This window comes from Prionailurus viverrinus, chromosome F1 (assembly GCF_022837055.1).
Source record: "Prionailurus viverrinus isolate Anna chromosome F1, UM_Priviv_1.0, whole genome shotgun sequence".
NCBI lineage: Eukaryota > Metazoa > Chordata > Mammalia > Carnivora > Felidae > Prionailurus > Prionailurus viverrinus.
Window position 1 is genome coordinate 32746469 of NC_062577.1, and position 22019 is coordinate 32768487.

The 22019-nt window shown below is 41.4% G+C and overlaps 1 protein-coding gene across 12 annotated transcripts in view; it reads right to left on the reverse strand.

Moving 5' to 3' along the window:
• Nucleotides 1-328: 328 nt before the first annotated feature.
• Nucleotides 329-22019, reverse strand: part of CR2 (complement C3d receptor 2) — a 35487-nt gene continuing 13796 nt past the window's right edge. For 10 of the 12 annotated variants that reach the window (XM_047841156.1, XM_047841160.1, XM_047841152.1 and 7 more), the window contains 19 exons: nucleotides 21174-21563; nucleotides 19644-19832; nucleotides 19460-19559; nucleotides 18872-18954; nucleotides 17956-18366; nucleotides 17205-17381; nucleotides 17035-17125; nucleotides 16662-16738; nucleotides 15214-15621; nucleotides 14443-14619; nucleotides 14281-14368; nucleotides 13616-13698; nucleotides 12268-12660; nucleotides 10855-11040; nucleotides 9616-9804; nucleotides 8861-8884; nucleotides 7696-7771; nucleotides 3086-3194; nucleotides 329-1074 (listed from right to left, as the gene is read on the reverse strand). In XM_047841156.1, the coding sequence (XP_047697112.1) occupies nucleotides 3101-3194; nucleotides 7696-7771; nucleotides 8861-8884; nucleotides 9616-9804; nucleotides 10855-11040; nucleotides 12268-12660; nucleotides 13616-13698; nucleotides 14281-14368; nucleotides 14443-14619; nucleotides 15214-15621; nucleotides 16662-16738; nucleotides 17035-17125; nucleotides 17205-17381; nucleotides 17956-18366; nucleotides 18872-18954; nucleotides 19460-19559; nucleotides 19644-19832; nucleotides 21174-21563 (3236 nt within the window). In that variant the 3' untranslated portion in view covers nucleotides 329-1074; nucleotides 3086-3100. The remainder of the gene's footprint in view (nucleotides 1075-3085; nucleotides 3195-7695; nucleotides 7772-8860; nucleotides 8885-9615; nucleotides 9805-10854; nucleotides 11041-12267; nucleotides 12661-13615; nucleotides 13699-14280; nucleotides 14369-14442; nucleotides 14620-15213; nucleotides 15622-16661; nucleotides 16739-17034; nucleotides 17126-17204; nucleotides 17382-17955; nucleotides 18367-18871; nucleotides 18955-19459; nucleotides 19560-19643; nucleotides 19833-21173; nucleotides 21564-22019) is intronic. The other 2 variants (XM_047841151.1, XM_047841150.1) reach the window with 1 other exon arrangement.

Here is a 22019-nt window from a genome sequence, read left to right on the forward strand (position 1 = left end):
GTGGTAGCCACGGAGCAAGGTTTTGTTTTCTCAATAGTATAAATGCTAGAACAAGGAAAATTGTCAGCTGGATTTCGAGTGTGGTGGCAGGGGGCTAGGGAAAGGCGTTGTCTGGACGAATAGAGAATATCTTGAGGATGAGGGAATGGAGTTTGTGGACTGCAAGTCGGCTAAAACAACAAAGTGGGAAGATCCAGAATGTATAAATGTTAGATCAGGAACTCCAGAAACCTTAACTAACTGCAATTAAAATTAAAAACAAAAAACGAAAAACAAAAACTCTAAGAGTTCATTGACTCTAAGAAAAAAAAATCCTGTAAGGCAAATGTTTTTGTTAAAAGATAAAATTTATTTGAGTAACCACTGTACACATTATTAAAGGACACAGAGCTTTGACAAAACTGCCAAGGAAATATCCAAAGCCTGAATTGTACACCAAAACCTTACAGTGAAAACTTGACTCCTATAATGAAAAAAAAAATGTGCAAATTGGAATTACTGAGTGATTATGGAAAGGCAAAGTATACACTGTGGAAAAAGAACAACAACCCTCAAAACAAGCGGAAATACAGGTGAAATGTTTAACCATATGAGAGCAAGATGCTACTATTAAAATAAAATTAGACTTCCCAACAGAAGAATGCCCATCATAACTGCATGAAATCCTCTCTCCTTTGCTTAAATAGTTAAAACCACTCTAGAACCAAAAATATACGGTGACAGTAAGTATGCTGATTACAAAAGAAGGGTCGAGATAGGAGGGCAGCGCTTTTTAGCGCCTTCCTTAATTAAAATGGCGACACTTATGGAGTTCTGTTGTTTGTAGCCATAGCCAGGCTCCAGGCACATCACAGGGGAGGCGTCAAAAAAGTCCTTGAAGAGAGTGTGGCGGTGAGACTGGGATCCCATCTTTATTATCAAGCAAACTTTCTTTGTTCTGCTTGAGAGAAAGTGCATATGGGAAATCATAGCTTATGAAGTCATTTCACTGATGTTGAGACCATACTCATAGACTGGCTGATATTAAAATCGTTTCGTCCCAACTGATGTTCAGTAGGATCCAAACAAGGCACACTGCAATAGAGAATTTTTGTTCAGGGGGCAGCAGGAAGAGCAGTGATGTGACTCAAAATTTACATAGTGAGAACGTTAACATTCTCTCTCTCCCCCAACTGTGCTATAACCGATAGAGCATCAAGCCTCTTAGAAGACACTTTCTATCAAGAGATCCCTTCTTCAGAAACAGGATCTGAAGCAAATAATGATTAAATTTTATGTTGATAAGTAATAAGTAATGAGATAGAAATCCAAGCAATGGTATCATTCTTTCTCATTCATGCATTCATTCAACAAATTATTTATAAACTAGTTTTACTTGGGACCCCTAGCGGTTTGGATTTAGGTATCACTCTGGCCTGGTCTCCGCTGTTCTCTTTCCTCTTTCCATGGTTCACCAGCAGTAGGTAATCTTGGCTTTCCTAGCTACCATACCAGTTTTTCTGTATCTTGTTTAAGGTACTTACTCTCACACTATGATAAGTCGATGTGTATTTTTTGTTCTATTGTTTTTTATTTTGTTCTATTGTTTTCTATTTCTATTTCTATATTCCTATTTCTGTTTTCTATTCTATATTGTTCTATTGTTTTCTATTTTTTGTTCTATTGTTTTGTCTATTTTTTGTTGTAAATAAGTTCCAAGCGGGCAAAGGGGTTTACTTTTGTGTTTTATAGATTATGTAAGAGAAAGCAATTTGAATGTAGATTTGAGTTTGAATTCAGCCTCTGCCCATTACTGATCCTGAGACCCTAGCCGATAGTTCAGCTTTGCTTCTCTCACCTTGGATAGTGTATGCTCACCTGGGTATTATTTGGAGATAATACTTTTCACTGTTGTAGCGGGGACTGAGACAAGGCATGAAAAGTGAGTATTATCTCAAAATAATACCGAGGTTCCCTCTCATACTCCATGACTCTGGATGTGAAAGGACTCAAGGTCCGGCACGTGGACCTTTTCTCTTCCCTAGCCCCTTTCGCCCCCTTGCTAATCTTATTTGATTTCATTATTACATACATCCATATGCTGACAGGGCCCATATTTATGTCTTGAGCCTGGACTTATTCTCTGAAATACAGACTTGTACATCCACTGCCTTCTTGATACTTCTACTTGGATGCCCGTTAGATATCTCATTTCTAACCTCTCCAAAGTGAAACTCTTGTTTTTTTCTCCCTAATCCCGCCTTTTCACATTGCCAGTCATCCTAATTAGTGGCAATTCTGTCCTTCCAGTCGTCAGGCCAAAAAACCTTGCCATCGTCACTGCCTCCTCCCTTGCAAACCATGAGGAAACCCTACTGTTGCTCTCTTAAAAATAATGCAGGGACCCCTGGGTGGCTCAGTCAGTAAGTACCCAACTCTTGGATTTCGGCTCAGGTCATAAGCTGTGAGATGGCGTCCCATGTTGGGCTCTACGCTCACAGTGCAGAGCCTGCTTGGGATTCTTGCTCTTCTTCTTCCTCTCCCTCCCCACTCCTTCTCGCTCTCAAAAATAAATAAATAAACTTCAAAGTAATGCAGAAGCTGCCCTCTTCTCACCGTCCTGGTGGCAGCCACTCACAACCTCCTGCCTAGACTGTTGTGATAAAGTCTTCATGGATGCCTCCATCTTCCACCTTTGTCTTCCTAAAATCCGTTTTCCACACAGCAGTTAAAGTGACCATTCTCCCCTCTGCTTAAAACCCTCCATTGGTTTCCATCTCAGAACACCCACCAAGCTCATTACAATGACCCAGCATACTCTATAGGAGTATGCTTTCTTTCTCTTCAAAATACATACCATCTTCTCCATTTTATCCTTAATTATTACACTATGTATTCAGTATTTGTTGAATGGATGAATGAACTGAAAAGAACCCATGGCATTAGTTTGGCAATACGAAATAGGTAAGTTAACAATTTCTGGGCATGATTGCTGAAGACTTGTGCAATACAACCATACTCATCTAGTACTATACTTATTGACAAATATAAACTGAAGGCATTTTGACGGATGGGTGAATAAAAATATTTCAATTTCATTAGATACCAGTTTGTCTTCCGATTAGCTTGCCGGGTTGTATGGATCAATAGAATAGACTTCCTGTGTTTCTAAATGAAGATCTCCTTCTATAGGGCTTTTGTTTGTATAATAATTCCTAAATGGGAAAAGGAAGAAAAAAGTAAACTCTTTACTCATTGGCCATGATTACTATAAACATGTCATAGTTGTTTGTTTTCTGTAATTCCCATCACGTGATAAATACTTTTCATGAATGGGTTCATTTTGATGTCCTAAGTACCATATGAGATGATCACTATAACCCCTATTATTTGGAGAGGCCCCTAAAAATAAATAACTTGCTAGGATGCTAAGTGTCCAAATCAAAAGTGGGTACCAGGTTGCCTTCCCTCGGATCCAGGACCCTCAATAACTTAGAACTATGATCCTCAGTTTGAAAAAATAAATTAAAAAAAGAAGCTTTAATTTTAGGATATGGCCATAAATTTACCTTTGTGGGACACAGTCTTCCAGTCTAACTTAAAGGAAAGTTTTCATATTTGATGTTAAATTCCGAACCCTTCTGTAGTCTTACAGCACTAAAAGCTTGAAATAATTTTTAAGAGGACATTTTTACTTTTACACTTTAAAAGCCCACACACTTCACTGTGCTCCTAAAACCCCTTGGCCAAAATTAGCAAGAAACATGAAAATGTGATCACATTATCAGGTAGCTCTCTGAAATAAAGTATTACAGAATTACCAAAGAATGATTTCTGCTAAGGTTACTCAGAGCATGTCACTTACTACCATATTTAAGACGTCAGCTTATAGATAGAGGCGTCAAGAATATTATACAATGGTAATTTTTAGGTCTACATGAGATTTAGGTTTCATTAAAAGATCTTAGATGTCTAGAAAAGAAGAGTGGTCTCTCTCAAATGTTTGGGTGGCTTTAAAAAATATTTAATTTCGCGGCGCCTGGGGGGCTCAGTCAGTTGAGCATCTGACTCTTGATTTCGGCTCAGGTCATGATCTCACAGTTTGATCGAGCCCCGCCTTGGGCTCTGCGCTGACAGCTGACAACGTGGGGCCTGCTTGGGATTTTCTCTTTCTCCGCCCCTCACCCTTGTGCAAACTCTTTCTCTCAAAATAAACATTTTAGAAAATATTTAGTTTTGTTACTTAGGCAAAATTTCTAAGTGACCGATTATTTATCTCGTTTACAGAAAGTATTTAAGGCAGCTCAAACGTCTAGATCAACTATCAGAAAATAAATTGAAGTCAGTTACAAATTGGAAATAAAACGAGTGATGCTTAGGAATGGAGTTTAACATATAGGTTTGGTTTATATCAATGGAGGTGCTTCAGTATAGTACATGATATAGTCCCATTCATAAACTAAATAATCTGCCTGGAACATTATAAATTATTTGAGCTTATAGGCATTCCTAAAGTTTGCCAATTTTCCTACACATGTGACTCTCTGATAACAAAATTAGTAGTGTGAAGGAAAGTGATAGAGACCACATTTTCTATTTATTTAAATTTCTAATTACTCTTGGTTAAAATTATCTTCGAACTTCCTGTGAGGAAAGCCATGTGACTGACATCCCTATTTTTCTTTTTTGAGACCCTTTTCTCCCTTGATTCTGTGAGACCACTCCTTCCGTCTTCTGACTGTCCCTTCTTCTCCTCCCTTTTAAGCATTACTGTCCTTCTGAGGTCCGTTTTCATCCCTATTCTTACCTTTTATGTTCTTTTTGGTCTCAAGGCTGCAAATGTGATCTAAATGTCACCTGCCGGAGTCCAAGTCCCTCTCTTGCGTCCTGCATCGTGAGTGCCCCCAAAGTCAACTCCCCAAAACTGCCCCTCTCCTCTTTTGGTGAACCACTGGGTCCACTCCACATGAGTCATTCTTTTTCTCTCCCTTCTGCCCGCATTTGGCAAGTCACTAAGTCCCAGAAACCCTCTCTTCTAAATAGTGACAATACCTCTTCTATCTATTCCATCCTCCCGATCCCCACCACGGCTGCTTTGGTTGGAAGCCCAATCCTGCCCTTCTTTTGAAAATGCGTATCTGAACATATTATTACCTTGCTCAAGATCTGACGGGATACCCACCAACTCCTCTGTCATGGTATGCAAGGCTTTTGGTGATCTAGCTACTGCCCACCTCTCTAGATTTCCCAGTGACTGTTCAATGGAACATTAGTTCCATGGGATGCTCAAGCATTAGTTGAGAAAGAGTTCTCCAGTCCAATTAATTTGGGGAACTCCGGTTTGAAAATAAAATGAAACAGGCTTCTTCGTTGTAGGGCTTTAAATATTTCTCATGGTCATTGTGAATCTTCATGAGAAAAATAACGCATGTTATTTGGTCACAGAACACCCTTTTTATTTCCTGAAGTCATTGACAAAATGAGGGCTATATGGTCCGTATTCTGGTAAACACTACAGGTTAAAGTATATCACAGTTGTAGATCCTTGTAGGACCTGCGGTCCTCAGGCCCCGCCGAGCTCAGAACAAAGCACTCAGGTTCATAGGTGACATCGTTACAGAGGTTCAGCGTAACCCCGTCACGTCTAATGCCTCCATCAGGCATTTTACAATGGTGAACAGTGCGTCAGCCCTGATAGATCCAAGTGACTTAGCATGTGAAAGTAATGTTGCTGGAGTTTATGGGTGACATGTTTGGGGTGACATGACGTGGTCACCCCCCCCCCACACACACACACACTAGAGGTTACCTGAGACGTTGTAAGGCTTCACCTGATTATCTTCTCTAACACTGGCACATACAGAGATTCAAGAACCTATGCACACAGACCATCCCTAGGCTGACATCTGATGGTCTCATTTGCTAAAAAGGTATCCTTTGCACTTATCAGAATATTTTGATACAAGATTTATGGGTTAGAGGGGTCTTTTACGCCATCTCTCCACCTAAATCTATGCTGCCTTTTCCTTCAGTCACCATGTCCCAGTTGTGTCAGATTGCTTGCGTAGTTCTCATAACACATGATGGAATGACAAGCCTCTGGGTTTTCACTCAAACTGCTCGCTTACTCTTTCCAGGAAAGCCTTTCTCTCCTGGTCTACGGTTTCTTGAGGCGCTTTTGAAACATTTTGTTCACCATGGAATTTTTTTTTCTGCTACAAATTCTCTGTGACTTGACCATTTGCTTTGTGCACCCACCAAATAGCACATAACCTACTATGGCAGTCAATATTACATTATAGATTAAAATATTTTAAAACTTTAATAAGTTAAAAATAAAACTAGATCTAATCTCTGGATAATAAAACATAATATAACAAAACACAGAAAACCTAGTAATATATTTAAAAGTAGTCATGAAAACAACAACCAAGCGAAAGAAAAGATCACTTGAACGAATAGCAAGGCCTACGATGCTTCCGAAGAGGAACACATTACAGAAAAAGATGCCAATTTCTCACCCACTAATCTATAGACTTAAGTGTAATCACAACATATGTTTTTTTTGGAAATGGCAAATGATCTAAAAGTCGCCTGGTAAGAATAAGCAGAAGACAATAGAAAAGAAAATAGTAAAAATTAGAGCAAGGGAATTCTTGCCTCGCCGTATATTAGAACAGTATAAAACTATACGAATTAAACACAAAGTGATTTGTGATAGAAGAACAGATAAGTCATTACAGCAGAAAAAAAAAGTCCAGAAACACAACACATCCAAAATACATTAACTATTCAATGTTTGGTCAAGTTAGAGCAAACTTTTTGGAAAGTCACTGGGCAGTATTTATTAAGCAGCTTAGATGTTCATACTCTTAGTAATTCTAGACATCTGTGCTACAGAAATAAGTAGATGGGGGAAAGGTTTTATTCAAAAAGGTTTTATTCAAAGGGGTTTCTTGTATCTTTATTTATTATCAAAGTAAATGTAGGGGCGCCTGGGTGGCGCAGTCAGTTAAGCGTCTGACTTCAGCCAGGTCACGATCTCGCGGTCCACGAGTTCGAGCCCCACGTTAGGCTCTGGGCTGATGGCTCAGAGCCTGGAGCCTGTTTCCGATTCTGTGTCTCCCTCTCTCTCTCTGCCCCTCCCCCGTTCATGCTCTGTCTCTCTCTGTCCCAAAAATAAATAAATGTTGAAAAAAAAAATTTAAAAATAAAAAAAAAAATGTGGAAGCAACCTAAAATTTCTACAATACAGAAATACATAGAACAATCTGCTGTTAAGTAACTAAAAAGAAAACATACGATACAAAAGATAAAGGCCAAATTTTAAAAATTTAGGTGGGAGACTATGATGCTAAAATTTCAGTTAAAGAGAGAAAAAGAGAAAGAAAGTAAGAGAAAGATCAGATAGGAATATACCAAAATATCTGCAGTTGTTACTACTGAGATTTTTCCAATTTTAATTTTCTAGATTTTTTAAATAATATATCACCTGAATAAACATCATTCAAATAAAGTAAGTGATAATTTTTTTAAGTTCTTACAGAGGGGGCTTCCTCTCAAGAGCCCTTGAGAGGACAAGGGACCCACACAAGATCCCTTACTCCAGTGATCACACGACAATATTCATGGCATATAACTTGCGCTTCTGAATTTAGTTTCAGGCAAGAAGCCAAAACCTTTTGCGCCTTTTGGTCAAGCGTGCAATGAACTTACCGTTCTCTGTGTTTTAATATCGTGCATAAGGTGACACCAATCAAGAATATAAGAAGTACTGAGCCTGCAGAAAGACCTAGAAAACAAAACAGCAAGTATCAAATGCCAGAAAAGTGTGACCTGTATTGTTTTGAAGTCATTGCAGGGCTATTCCTAGTGTGTGGGGGAATGTTATGTGATTTTATACCTATCCTTTTTCAGCCATATAAATACCGAATTCCTAAATAATCATACTTGGGATTAAGTGGGTTTTTTTTGATTCAGTCCAGCCCACATTTAATCTAAAGCACTGAGCATGTGACCACAGGGCTCCAGTCACGTTTGTGTCTCCTTTCAGTTTTATTAGCAATATTCTCGTTACTGGGATGATATGAGGAGCTCAGGACACCGGGGTCCCACGACTTGGCCAAACAGCATAACTCAGCTGTGAAATATATTTGGCCGCTGCAGAATAAGCCAACCTATTTGATAGTACCGAATCATGCAAATGACCAGAAGTTAATATAAACTACACTTTCAGGTTAAAAACTTGGAATAGCTGGCTGTTTAAACCATTTATTGAACTCGATGCAAAAGTGTCAGTGTGTAATATGGAGGACACATTAATAGAGGCTTAAAACAGCAAAAAGGATCATTTCCTAGGACTTAAAGTGAAAAAAAAAATAACAGGCAGGATATAGGGCCTCAAAATACACGCATATTTTTAAAAAAAGTTTATTCATTTTTGAGAGAGAGAGAGAAAGCGAGCACAAACAGGGGAGGGGCAGAGAGAGAGGGAGAATCTGAAGCAGGCTCCAGCCTCCAAGCTGTCAGCACAGAGCCCAGCACAGGGCTCGAACTCACGAACCGCGAGATCATAACCTGAGCTGAAGTGGGACGCCACCCAGGCACGACTTAACATATTTTTTATAAAACATTAGAGGGGCACCTGGGTGGCTCAGTCGGGTAAGCGTCCGACTCTTGCTTTCGGCTCAGGTCATGATCTCATGGTTCATGGGTCTGAGCTCCACATCGGTCGCTGTACTGACAGTGCAGAGCCTGCTTGGGATTCTCTCTCTCCCACTTCCTCTCTGCCCCTCCCACATGCTCTGGCTCTCTCAAAATAAATAAATAAACTTAAAAAAAAATCATTAGAGATTTAATTCAAATATTTAAGAAAACTTACCAGAAAGAAGAGGAGCAAGTGAGGCTAAAGAGAATACAGAACCATGAAAATATTAGTCTAGTTGCATGCTTCAGTGCAGCCCAAAGTCCCATGGTCATGTCCCCAAAGTTAACATTCAGCTCCTCTCTCTCAAAATCCACTTTAAAAAGATGTGATTGGACCCTGGATTATAATCACGCTTCATTTTTTATGTGACAACTCACTGGACTTTAAAAAAAAAAATTCACTTTAAGTCGGGGTAGTTCCTGAACGAAAAAACCAACATAGTCAATTTCATAATCAGAGACTTCTCAGGTTACAATGCACATATTAGCTGTTGATATTTATCATTAATTCTAACAGGTTGTTCACCGTAGAGAGTTGTCAGAGGTGAACCGTATAGTTTGTAACAGGTGAACGAACGGCCTTAGTTGGCATAGCAACAATGTTCACCGTTGTCCAATCGGTAAGTGGTTATAAAACAAGATTCAGCAAAGGAAAGCTCAGTAGTGACTCCTTTCAAAACGTAAGGTTGTTAGTCTTGCACCTTATAAGTTAGTATTCCTCTCCCTTGATTTCCTTTCTTTATTTCCTCCATCCTCGGAGAGTTTTGCTTTTTGTAGAATCGACTACTAACTTCAAACTTCCATCAGTGTAGTGCTGGTCACAGACCCATGTCAAGTTAAAACCTAGAACTTAATGCTGAGGCATAGCCCTTGCTCTCTTCTCTCCAGTGAGGCAAGTACACGAGCTGCAACAGAGCCCTTGGTACTTACCTGGCGATTTGCAAACAGCCAGGGGCGGGTTCCACCGGTGATCATCCTGGCACTGGCTCTGTGGACTGCCTTCCAGGGTATACCCCTCCTCACACTCCAAAGTGACAATAGCTCCATACTGATACATTTTCCCAGGCTCCAGCCCCTTCTGGATTCCATTAATATACTCTGGGGAGCTACAGTTCACCTCTGAAATGGAAGAAAGCTAATGGAAGCTGGGTCATAGTTTAGCCTTTTCTCAAGGAAGTAGATCATTCTAAGTAAAGCCTCACTGTGATAACACAAAAGGATATCTTAGGCAGTCTTTTCGTGTCAACAATCCATCTCGATTACTTCTAGGCAATTGAAGCCAGATTATTTTCCTTCTTTGTGCTTTAGTTTCTAAATGGATAGCGTTGGATCGTTTTGATGGCTTCCCAGAGAAATGGTGAGGGCTGAATGGGTAATATTAAGAATTCTGAATGACTGTCTCATCTGCTTCACTGTTACCTAGAATTCTCCTTACAGGAACATGCTCCCTTATTTCTTCCTTCAACTTGCAGTCTAGGGAGTGATAGTGGGAGATTTGGGATTTGAATCATGACTCCTAGACTTCCCAGCTGTGCGACTTCAGGTAGGTTACAAATCTCTCATTCTACCAAGACCTCACCTGTCATACAGAAATAATAGTGGCACCAACTTCATATTGTTCTCGGCAGGATTAATGAAATAATGCATGCAAAATGGTGTGCACGGTTTCTGGTATTTAGTAAAAAGTGCTCGACAAGTATTGGATATTAACTCACTGTGTATTTCACATGTGTTGTTTATGCTAATGAAAGTGAAATCCTGACACTTTTATTAAAAAAATAGACCCATAATGCCACCACCACTGATAGGAAATATACTGACAAGGTCATTGTGCGTTGTATCAGCATTTTGTCGAATGCACACTTCCATAACTACAACCGTAGTATAAATTCAACCTGTATTTAGTTATATAAGTTGTGTAAGTACTTCAGTTTTCTGTACTTAAAGGACTACATAAGCGATCACTCGTCAGACAAGCTATTCCTTAAGTCATTTTTTCTTATTTTGTGGTTACTTAGTGGATTAATCCAATTAAATCAGTCCAATCAAATGCATTGTATTAAATGATCCAATTAACGCATTTGTCTATTTTAAGTTGAAAGCACCGAACTGAATCTATCTACGTGGGAGAAATTTAATTGACAAATAAGAAAATAATAGACACCGCACCTTTACAATAAGGGGCAGGTTGGCTCCAGGTTCCCTCATGTGTGCAAAGGAGGAATGCCTCTCCCACCAGCAGGTAGCCTTGGTCACAGCTGTACAGGATTGACATCCCGGGAGAAAATCGAGCCATATCTCCACCAGTGTGATTCCCATTGGGTATATCGAGTGGAGGCTGACATCCTAAGAAAGCTTGGACACCAAGAAAAAAAAGGATCGTTAATTTAGCACAGAGGGACATATAGCCAACGCTCTCCGTGAGTGACAGTGATACTGACAGAAGGTAGGAAACAAGCCAATGAATTGGTACCCAGAAATACTCATCCCACCCAAGCCAAGCAGCAATGGACGGAAATGTGCATTTTCTACATCTCTCATACATGACCTAAAGATGTCAGAAGTGAAATAATGAAAAATCAATGGTTGTAGCCCACAGTTGTAATCTATCAGCTAACAGTGTTCTTTTCTTTTCCCTTTAAATAGCAGAGAGGCTGTAGTTTAATGGTCTCACACTCAAATGCCTACTGGAACCAGGAAGGGAAGCTGCTATATATCATGAATCCAAGAGCATCTGTCCTAAAAATGGCGGCCATTGCTACCCAATTCAAGCTACTGGAGCCTTGCAGGAAAGCAAAGCACCATATTTCAGCCAAAGAAAACAGTTCTGGTGAGCTGGGTTTGGTTCTTAGGGCACCAATTGGTAGGCTCGGTGGTAGGTAGTTTCTGACAGGAGCAAAACTGCCACACAATAACTAAAAAAAGAAAGACAATTCAATGGGTTTGAAGGCCAGCATTCCTCTTGAGAAACACAAAGTTCTCTTTCTGGCTGCTATCACAGTTTTATATATCAAATCATCAAGCAGTATTATCGCCAGACATTTCCCCTCCCAAAGATAGGTGTATTTTTTTAAATTATAAATTAGTAAAAAGAATAGATTTTAGAGACTCCATCAGTTTGGGAGGTAACCATTATCCTCTCGTGTACTTTTGCTCAACGCACTTAGAAAAGGGGAAAAAGGGGCGCCTGGGTGGCTCAGTCGGTTAAGCGTCCGACTTCAGCTCAGGTCACGATCTCGCGGCCCGTGAGTTCGAGCCCCGCGTCGGGCTCTGGGCTGATGGCTCAGAGCCTGGAGCCTGCTTCCGATTCCGTGGCTCCCTCTCTCTCTGCCCCTCCCCTGTTCATGCTCTGTCTCTCTCTGTCTCAAAAATAAATAAACGTTAAAAAAATAAAAAAAAGAAAAAAGAAAAGGGGAAAAAAAGAATCAGATGAAAAGACAAGACAAGGCAGGTATCTTGTAAAACAATGTGACTGTCTTTGCTTTCACATGCTTTTCTGCAGTTCAAATGGCCAGTGGAGATTCAAAGCCCTTTCCTTTATTCTCTGCACCATCCCATACTTAATTCCTTAAAATATCTTACCCATTTTGATACAAGTTGGTACACCTGGCACCCACTGGTTGTTGGTATGACACCTAATCAAGTTACTGCCATTCATGATGAAGCCGGGATTGCAGGCGACATATACTGTGTCATTGTGGGCATATGAAGAACGAGTTTTGTTTAGCTTATATCCGTGTTTGACTTCTGGGTTAGGGCAGTGGGTCACAGGAGGAGATTTGAAGCACTGGGGGGTAGGTCCACTCCAAGATCCATGTCCTTTAGAATCACTGATGCATCGTATATTTTTCTCTCCCAGAAGGGAGAATCCCTGGTCACATTCATAAGAGACTTCATTTCCATATAGGAAGTGTTCTGCCATCACACCCCTGGGCCTTCCGTGGTCAATCACTGGTGGAGGCGGGCAGTGAACAGCTGTAGAAGAGAGTTAGGAAACTCTACTTCAGTTGGACAGTCTTCATTCAGGCACGAATGAAACTAGGCAACTGTAGGTATTACACAGAGCGATAAAATAACTTAGATTTTAGGACCCGGGTTATACTTTCTTGAAAACAGCTTTATTAGGGGTGCCTGGGTGGCTCAGTCGGTTAGGCATCCGACTTCGGCTCAGGTCATGATCTCCCGGTCTGTGAGTTCGAACCCCACGTCAGGCTCTGCGCTGACAGCTCAGGGACTGGGGCCTGCTTTGGATTCTGTGTCTTCCATTCTCTCTACCCCTCCCCGACTCATGCTCTGTCTCTCTCTCTCTCTCTCACTCTCAAAAATTAATAAATGTTAAAAAAATTTAAATATTTAAAAACAGCTTTATTGGGGCACCCGGGTGGCTCAGTCAGTTGAGCCTCTGACTTCGGCTCAGGTCATGATCTTGCACTCTGTGAGTTCGAGCCCCGCGTCAGGCTCTGTGCTGACAGCTCAGAGCCTGGAGCCTGCTTCGGATTCTGTGTCTCCTCTCTCTGCCCTTCTGCCTTTCATGCTCTCTCTCTCTCAAAAATAAATTATTAAAAAATTAAAAAAACAGCTTTATTAAATTCTCTATGCGACTAATACATCATACTCATTCAAAAAAAATTCAGGAAACACAGTGAAGTCTTCAGAAAGGAATAAATGTGGCTATGCTACCATGAACTAGAAACCTAGGCCATATATATATTTTCTTAAATCTTGAGCAGATATACGGCAAATACTCAGTTCCTACTTGACAACTTCATTTCCCAGTGTCAGTGCCCATCAAACACAGAAAGATTTGCTTTATCTTATGTACACGGAGACTGAACACACAGACCACTGAGGTAGTTATAGGCTAGCTCCTCAGTGGCCTGCCCTCTCTAACCCCCTATTGCCCCTCCAACAACTTTTTTTTCTGACTTACCTTTACAAAGTGGAATCTTTTGGAACCAAACCCTATTCTCAGCATCTTGACACTTCTGATAAGCATGTCCAGTCAGTCGGTACCTAGAGAGAGACTGTAATGCATTTCCTCTTCCTGATAGCACATCTCTGCCGCCTCTCTTCCTCAAATCACAGATGCAGGGGCATTTCTAAGTAAGAACTTCAGGGAGACAGGAGCTAAAACTCTCGGCCCTCTAAGCACAAAAGCTACTTTAAACAGAGTTTTTCGTGGCACCTGGGTGGCGCAGTCAGTTAAGCGTCCAACTTCAGCCAGGTCACGATCTCGCGGTCGGTGAGTTCGAGCCCCGCGTCAGGCTCTGGGCTGATGGCTCAGAGCCTGGAGCCTGTTTCCGATTCTGCGTCTCCCTCTCTCTCTGCCCCTCCCCCATTCATGCTCTGTCTCTCTCTGTCCCAAAAATAAATAAACGTTGAAAAAAAAATTTAAACAGAGTTTTTCACAGCACAGTTATTTCCATGTCAAGAAAGGACTGAAAAGCCCTAGATGTTAGACCTTTAGAACCTCACGTTCCCTGTGAGTGCGACAATGAGGGACTTCTAAATGGAGTCACCAAGACAGGTTGAGGATAGGATTAATGCATAAAGCTAGTGAAGACCCTTCCCAAGAGTGGACCCTCTTCTACTCACCCCTCTTGACAGGACGTATTAACCAGTACCACGTGTGAGTGAACAGGAGGCTCTCGAAGATCTTCTCTCACAGGTTGACACGGTGCTTCTGGACGAGCAAAGTTTGAGTTACTTATACATGCCTGATATCACAGAGAAAGACAACTCTGGAACTGAAAGTACCTTCACACCGAGGGGCAGAAGGACTCCAATTTCCCGAAGGCATACAGTGAATGGATTTGTTTCCCACCAGCAAGTAGCCAGGGTCACAGGTGTAGTCTACAGTCATCCCAGAGACAAAAAGGACCCTATTTCCACCTGTATGCCGACCATGCTGGAGCCCAAAAGGTGGCGGGCAGCCTGAAGAGAAAACTCCCCACATAAATACCAACAACAACAACAAAAAAGGAATTTATACGTGAGAACATTAAGTATACATCGTTCGACAGCAGACAATCTGAAACTTAAACCAAAGACCATGAAGTGCTAATTCATTACTGAATGTTTTCTGCTCTTTTGCAGGAACTAGGCACCTTTTAAAAGGTCGGGAAACAGATGCTTAGCTACAGAGAACAAACTGATGGTTGCCAGAGGGAAGGTGGTTGGGGGGGTGGGTTAAATAGGTGACAGGGATTAAGGAGGACACTTGTGACGAGCAGCTGATGTTGTATCACCAAATTCTACATCTGAAACTAATATTACACTGTATATTAACTAACTGGAATTTAACTAAAAACTTGGAAACCATAAAAAGGTCCTCTCATTACCTACCCTGAATATATCACAGATCCATGGGGGCATTCACATGAAGAATATATAAAACCACATAGAACATTCCATCACAGAATGGAAGAGATGGGATAGTAACGTGTGCATGCTTGCCTTTTTCCGTGACTCCAGTTTTGGGTTGGAGATAATAAGAATAAATAAATAAATACCTCATTGGGTCGTTACCTTTTTCACAGACTGGTATTTCAGGATCCCAGGTGTTATTGGCTTTGCAGCGAATCTGACTGCTGCCCTTCAAAGTAAATCCCTTATTACACTTGAATGTCACACTGTCATTGTAGAAATATGGGGCTTCCTTGCCAGATATCTTGTATCCGTTTGCCACGTGGGCAGGTAGACACTGAACAGCAGGGAGGGAGAGTTTACAGACAGGGGCGGGGCCACTCCAGATGCCCCTCTCTTGGTCATTGCTTATACAACGGATGGTGCTCTCTCCAATGAGGATGAATTCCACTCCGCTCTCTGGCCCAGGGTTGCATGTGTAGGTGACCGTGGTGCCATATGGAACATTTTTGGAGGAACTCCCGGTGTGTTTCCCATTGTAGATCACAGGAGGGGGCGGGCAGGTGATTTCTGGAGAGAGAAGAATTTACTGTAGAATTCTGTTCCAGTATCAGGCACAAAAGAAGAGAAGGGAAGCTGGTTACAGACCTCTTGTTATCAGGTTTCCTGGAGGATATGCATGAGTTTTGATGGTAGAAGTTACATCAAAGCTCATTATGTATGTAAAATGTGATTTAAACAGATATCATAGCAAAGATCTTTGTAACGGAAATCTTTGTTTAAAGTGAACATGTACATCAATATCATGTTGTGAGGCAGTAAAGTCCAGTAGTAAATAAGCCCCCTGTGTTGGGCTCTGTGCAGACAGCCCGGAGTCTGGAGCCTGCTTCGGATTCTGTGTCTCCCTCTCTCTCTGCCCCTCCCCAGCTTACACTTGGTCTCTCTCTCAAAAAATAAACATTAAAATTTTTTTTTTAATCATTTTTTTTTTAAATCACTAATAGGTGAATAAAAGGCACAGGGGAGTAGAATTAAGCTTTTTTGAGTATCATCTTTGTGCTCATGTGATATGATAGGTTACGCAAGAAAGACTGTCGATTGAGCACCTATTTTGACAGGCAATTTTCTTAGCTACTAAACAGGAATAGTACCACATAATTCTAATAATGTGGAAGTCTGCAGTCTTAGGTTAACTTCACAGGTAAGAGTCTAGGATTTCCGAGAAGTTACATAAATTGCCCAAGGTCCAATCAAGCAATAGCAGCAGAATCTGGGTTCAGATCCCACACGATTCCCCTTTCTCCCCACTAAACTCCAGTGTTCCCTCTATCAAGGATGGTGGCTCATATACTCACTGTCCTTATTACTCTTATGCTCCTCAATCACAAAAGAGAATCAGAAACTAAATAGGTTTACATTGATGGTCATGCTCTGAAGTAGAAAGAGGGGACAGCAGAAAGACAGCAAGACCGCACAACTAGAAGCGGTGACAAAGTGAATCAAATAGAATCTAATATTCTTATTCCCATAACAGCGCCTCAAGCGGAAATCTCCCAGGAAACGCATACATCTTACCCTGTTTGAGGTCCTCCGTAATTTTTGCTACTCACCTTCACAAAGACGACGTTCCATAAACCAAGGAATCGCACCTTGACACAACTGATAAACACTCCCACCTAACCGGTACCTGGAGACAAAAAGTCATGTCATTTTGCCATCCGGTGCCCACCAAGCTAAGCAAGAGCTATTGGCTCAAAGTGGACTCCCCACTTTTAGGGTAAGAAACAATAGGAACAAAAATGTAGCTAGCATCAACACCATCCACCCATTGCATGGACAGAGCTTCCAGGCATGGAACAACAGCACAATCAACCCTTCTGCAAACGTGTGACAGGGAAGGGTCTTTGAGATAAATGCTTGCAACAGAGCTTGTAGTGTGCACTGATAAGCCAGACTTGGTTCAGGCTGAGAGCCCTCACTCACCCTTCATCGCAAGAAGAGTTAACATCTGGTCTAATAAACTGATCCCGGGGTCTCTTAAAGACTTGTTTTTCTATAGGTTCACACTCTGCCACTAAGAAAAGAGAGCGGGATGAGAAATCAACTCAAGGCAATCTCAAAACCACAAAACATCTGCATTCAAAGCCTGGCACCTTTGCATTCGGGGGCGGTGGGTGTCCACACCCCCTCAGAGGTACAACGTATGGATTTTTCTCCCACTAGCACATAGCCAGGGTCACAGCGGTACTTTATGGATGTTCCTGGGTCAAAGCGGACCATGTGTCCATCTTCCTTTTGCCCATTGAGGATTTTAGGAGGGGCTTGGCACTCTAAAGGAAAAGAAGAAAAATTTTCTTATATATACAACTGAAAGAAACAGCCAAAGAAATTATCATGAATATCTACAATCCGCTCTGGTGGCAGTTATATGGGATAGAAGTAATCTGTGCGGTCCAGTTTGGGTAATTTTAAATCAGTGGTTCTCCATCTTTTTTCTTTTCTGCATTTAGTTCAGTTTCCATTTGGTGCTCCAACTCCCCTCCTGTCTCTTTGTTTCTCAAGGAACGATCTCGTATGTGTTTCATGGGATATATCCATGGGGTAGAGGATTTGTTGACTTCTCTTAAAAAAAAAAATCAATACTGAGACAAACAAGCATTTTTTTCCCCTAGAGAAGTGGGCAACTTAGTGATCCTCAGTGTTTTTTCTCCCAAGGTACTTCCACAAAATGAAACAATGGTGGGGTGATGATGTTAAGAAAACCTATATAATTTATATTCACTATATTTAGTAGAATCGAGGGGACTAGAAGCTGGAAAAGGCCCTGCTTAAATCTATAACCCCGTCTTCTAACTCTTCAAAAAGATGAATTAGTAGCACTTTTCTGAGTATTGGAACACCCACCCTTTTCACAGACCGGTACCGATGGCTCCCATGCACCTTGGCCATTACATCGGGTCACCTTGCTGCCCTTCATGGTGTAGCCAAATGTGCAAGCAAATACCACGGTCTCATTATAGGAATATTGCTCTTTCCATCCAGATGATATGTGGCCTCTTGGGATCTGGGGAGGTGGACACTGAATGGCAGAGCTAGAAAGTTCACAGCGTGGGGCAGGGCCACTCCAGACTCCTCCAGTCTTCTGACTATTGGCGGTACAATGGATGGTTTTCTTCCCAGTAAGGATGAAGCTCACTCCTTTCTCTGGGTCTGGGTCACAAGCATAAGTGATCATGCTTCCATATGGGATGTTCCCTGAAGGGTTGCCTGTATGCCTTCCATTGAGAATAGAAGGAGGTGGCCCACAAAGAATTTCTAGAGAAATCAGAAATAATTACAAGATTGCAGCTGTACAGCAAACAAAGAATGCCTCAGATGTTGCTTGAAACCGTGGTCCTACCCAAGGTTCAGGGACAGTGATACTTGAATCTGTAATGTATCAATCAGGACACCTACAGCAGTATAATTTTAAAAGTATGATTCGGAACTTTATTCTTGACTATATCTATTAGCATGATCCTTTGATTTCTTCTACTGAATATACAATCTCCTTTATATGCCTGGCCTGGCTGGCAAGTCTTCACAGTTTCCAGAGAAAGAAAAGCCGAAGAACCCCGTTTTACTTGAGGAAGCAGGGAATAAAGAAGTGGCTGAAGGATGCTTCAGTGAAGAACCTATCCCTTCGAGAGGTCTACGTGAGATCTTTGCTCTATGAGATTCTGCATAGTAATGACTGAACCAAAAACTTTTAGTTAAGCTGAGAATGAGGTGTTCTGGTCAAAGACCAGAGAACTAGCTGCAAACCAGTTTCCTAACATACCTTTGCACACTGGCATCCTGGTCCAAGAAGCACGCTGTCCAGCAATTACACACCGACTAGAAGGTTGGCCTTGTAACCAATACCTGGAGACGGAAGGTGGACATTCAGGACTATTAAGCAGTTGGCGTTACAGGGCAACCGCCCCCACTTAAAACCCAAGACAAATGCACTCAGTTGACACGTACCAGCTCCTTTTATTTTTATTTATTTTTTTTTATTTATTTTTTTTTAACGTTTATTTATTTTTGGGACAGAGAGAGACAGAGCATGAACGGGGGAGGGGCAGAGAGAGAGGGAGACACAGAATCGGAAACAGGCTCCAGGCTCTGAGCCGTCAGCCCAGAGCCTGACGCGGGGCTCGAACTCCCGGACCGCGAGATCGTGACCTGGCTGAAGTCGGACGCTTAACCGACTGCGCCACCCAGGCGCCCCCGTACCAGCTCCTTTTATAAGCATTCTCTCTCACAGCCTCACTCACACCAGGCTGTCCCTGCATCCTCGTGGAGGAGCCTTGTGCAGGTATCATGGGTCCTACCGTGCACACATAAGCCAAATGAATTAAATCTCCCAGGCCCTGCCGACACTCACCCTTCATTACAGTAAAAGTTCACAGTTACACCAACCCGAAGACTTGGAGGGCCCTCTATCTCTCCATTGAGAAACGGTCCTGGAGGTTCACACTCTGCCTCTAAGGAAACAAACCAAAGGTGAGTGAAGCATGGCAAATCACAGCATAGCCCAAATTCTTAAAATTGGTTGCAAATTTAGGTACCTTTACACCCGGGAAAAGCAGCGCTCCACTTTCCTGAAGACAGACACCTAATGGTCTTTTCTCCAACAAGCAAGTAACCAGGTTCACAGCTGTAAGTCACAGACAATCCTGGGGCAAAGGAGCCAACACTCTCCCCTGTGTGATGTCCATTGGGGATCTTGGGAAGCGATGTACACTCCTGCGGGAAATCTTTACATGCACACGTTAGGAAAAAGGCTGTCAGGTGATACATCCTTCACAACCTAGACTTTGACTTAGAACAGAGATCCAGACACAAGACATGGGGTCAACGGTAAACAGTCATCGCTAATTTTCAACTCAGTCTTTTCAAGATCAGGCAGGTGTGGTTTAAGTGTATGCATTTTATACCACAAATGGTACTGTAGTTTTCATTCTTAGTTACACTTTATGTGTTACATTTGCCTTGTGAAAAATTTCAGTTACCCAAAGAAGTTCCTTTACACCCATACTATCCTCCTACCCTTAGCCTGTTCTCTGTTCCAAGAGTAGCATGTTATCATTTATGGGGGGATCCTCAAAGACATTAGTAACATAGCTTTTGGGGATCCTATATATGATACATATCTACACACAGGTATGTGTATGTACTTAATACGTATTACTCTATGCCTTTTCTTTGCCTCATAATCTGCCTATATGTATAGATCTATCTAAATCTTTCTAAAGGCCTCACTGTTTTCCATGGTCACGCCATTTTGTGACTATCTTAAGATCTTCCCTACCTCCAAGATTACATACTTACCTACGCATAGATAGACCCATATTTTTCTAATGAGTCAACAGTGTGTTCAACTCAACTGATTTAGAGATGGTCAATACTGTTCTTTACTAAGAAAATAGCTAATTTTGATGGTATAGTTTTTGCCAAGTATTGCCAGTCTGTTTAATTGTCGAACTGAAATTCAGCTTTGGGTTTTGGCAGTGGCATAAACCAAACCAAATGAAAAGAAAATTAAGAACTTACAGTGGTCCCTGTTTTCAAAGGGATTTGATTTGAAATGCGATGACTTAGTACGTGACTTGGATAATAGTGGATCACTCCAGAAAAAATTCACAAAGACCATAGATAAAGGGGAATCATTTCTGCCAGACTATCCCAACAGCTGTTCAAAGATGCGTTTTAAATCCATTGTGTACATCTTGCTATTAGATTCCACATTTCTTCTCAATTTAACAGTAACCCAGATACGTAGTTTAAAACCATCTAATTCCCACATCCCAACCAACATTGGCCCCCATTCTTGTGAGACCTATTCCATTCAGTTATTAGGTACGTTCACAGTTACATCTCCCCCTTATTCTTTGCTCTGTGGATGGTTGTTGAATGAACATTTATATCCCTCCAGAACTAAGGACAAGCCAGAAACCCTAATTTTCACCCTCTTCCCTTCCTTCCGCCCTCACCATTCACATATCCATACTGTTCTTCCTTCAGAATAAAAACTTGATCTGCACAGAAATGCAAGGCTCCAGCCTCCCCACTTAGCATTGTGTTGGGTTTTTACTTACCACTCTCACAGATGGGTAGTGGTGTTGGCCCCCAGGTTCTATTTGCCTGGCACCAAACAGATTTGTTGCCTTTCATGGTGAAGTTGGTATTACAGGTAAATGTCACGGAATCACCATGTCTGTATGGTGGTCTAGATGTTTTATCTCTGTATCCCCCTGGTACTATGGGCTCGGAGCAAAAAGAATTTTTATTATAATATTCACATACAGGAGCACCTTTATCCCAGATGGCCTTCACTTGGTCTTTACTTATACAAAAAATGACTCTTTCTCCAATGAGGCGGAAGTTACCAGAACAAGTGTACCGTATCACAGTGTTAAGAGGTATGGGACCAGAAGAATAACTACTCCAACCATTTTTGATAGGAGGAGGAGGGTCACAAGAAATTCCTGAAAAGTAGACAAGGAAATATATGGTCATACTGATCCTGACAACGAAAAGATCTAAATTTAGATAAAACATCCAAATACAGGTCATGTCATTTTTTTTTTCAGAAACAGATATTTGTGTAATCTGTTTCTTACTCATAGTCTGTGCTTATCCCCAACCTCCTAAATTCTTACCTTTCTCCCAATCTGCAGCAAACAAATCAAACTGATCAATACCATCCCGACCAAACAGTAACAATGAAACAGAATTTATTGAATAGTTGTGGATCTCATCAATCTTAGTAGTGAAATAAAAGGCAAACAGCACACGAAAATAATCTTAGTCACATGTTAATCACATGTGGGGAGGCACCATGCACTAATGAAATTTGGGCTCAACAGACCTGGTTTCAAACCCCCACTGTCATCAATAGCTGTGTGACCTTAGGCAAGTCTTAACCTCTCTAACCCTCAATT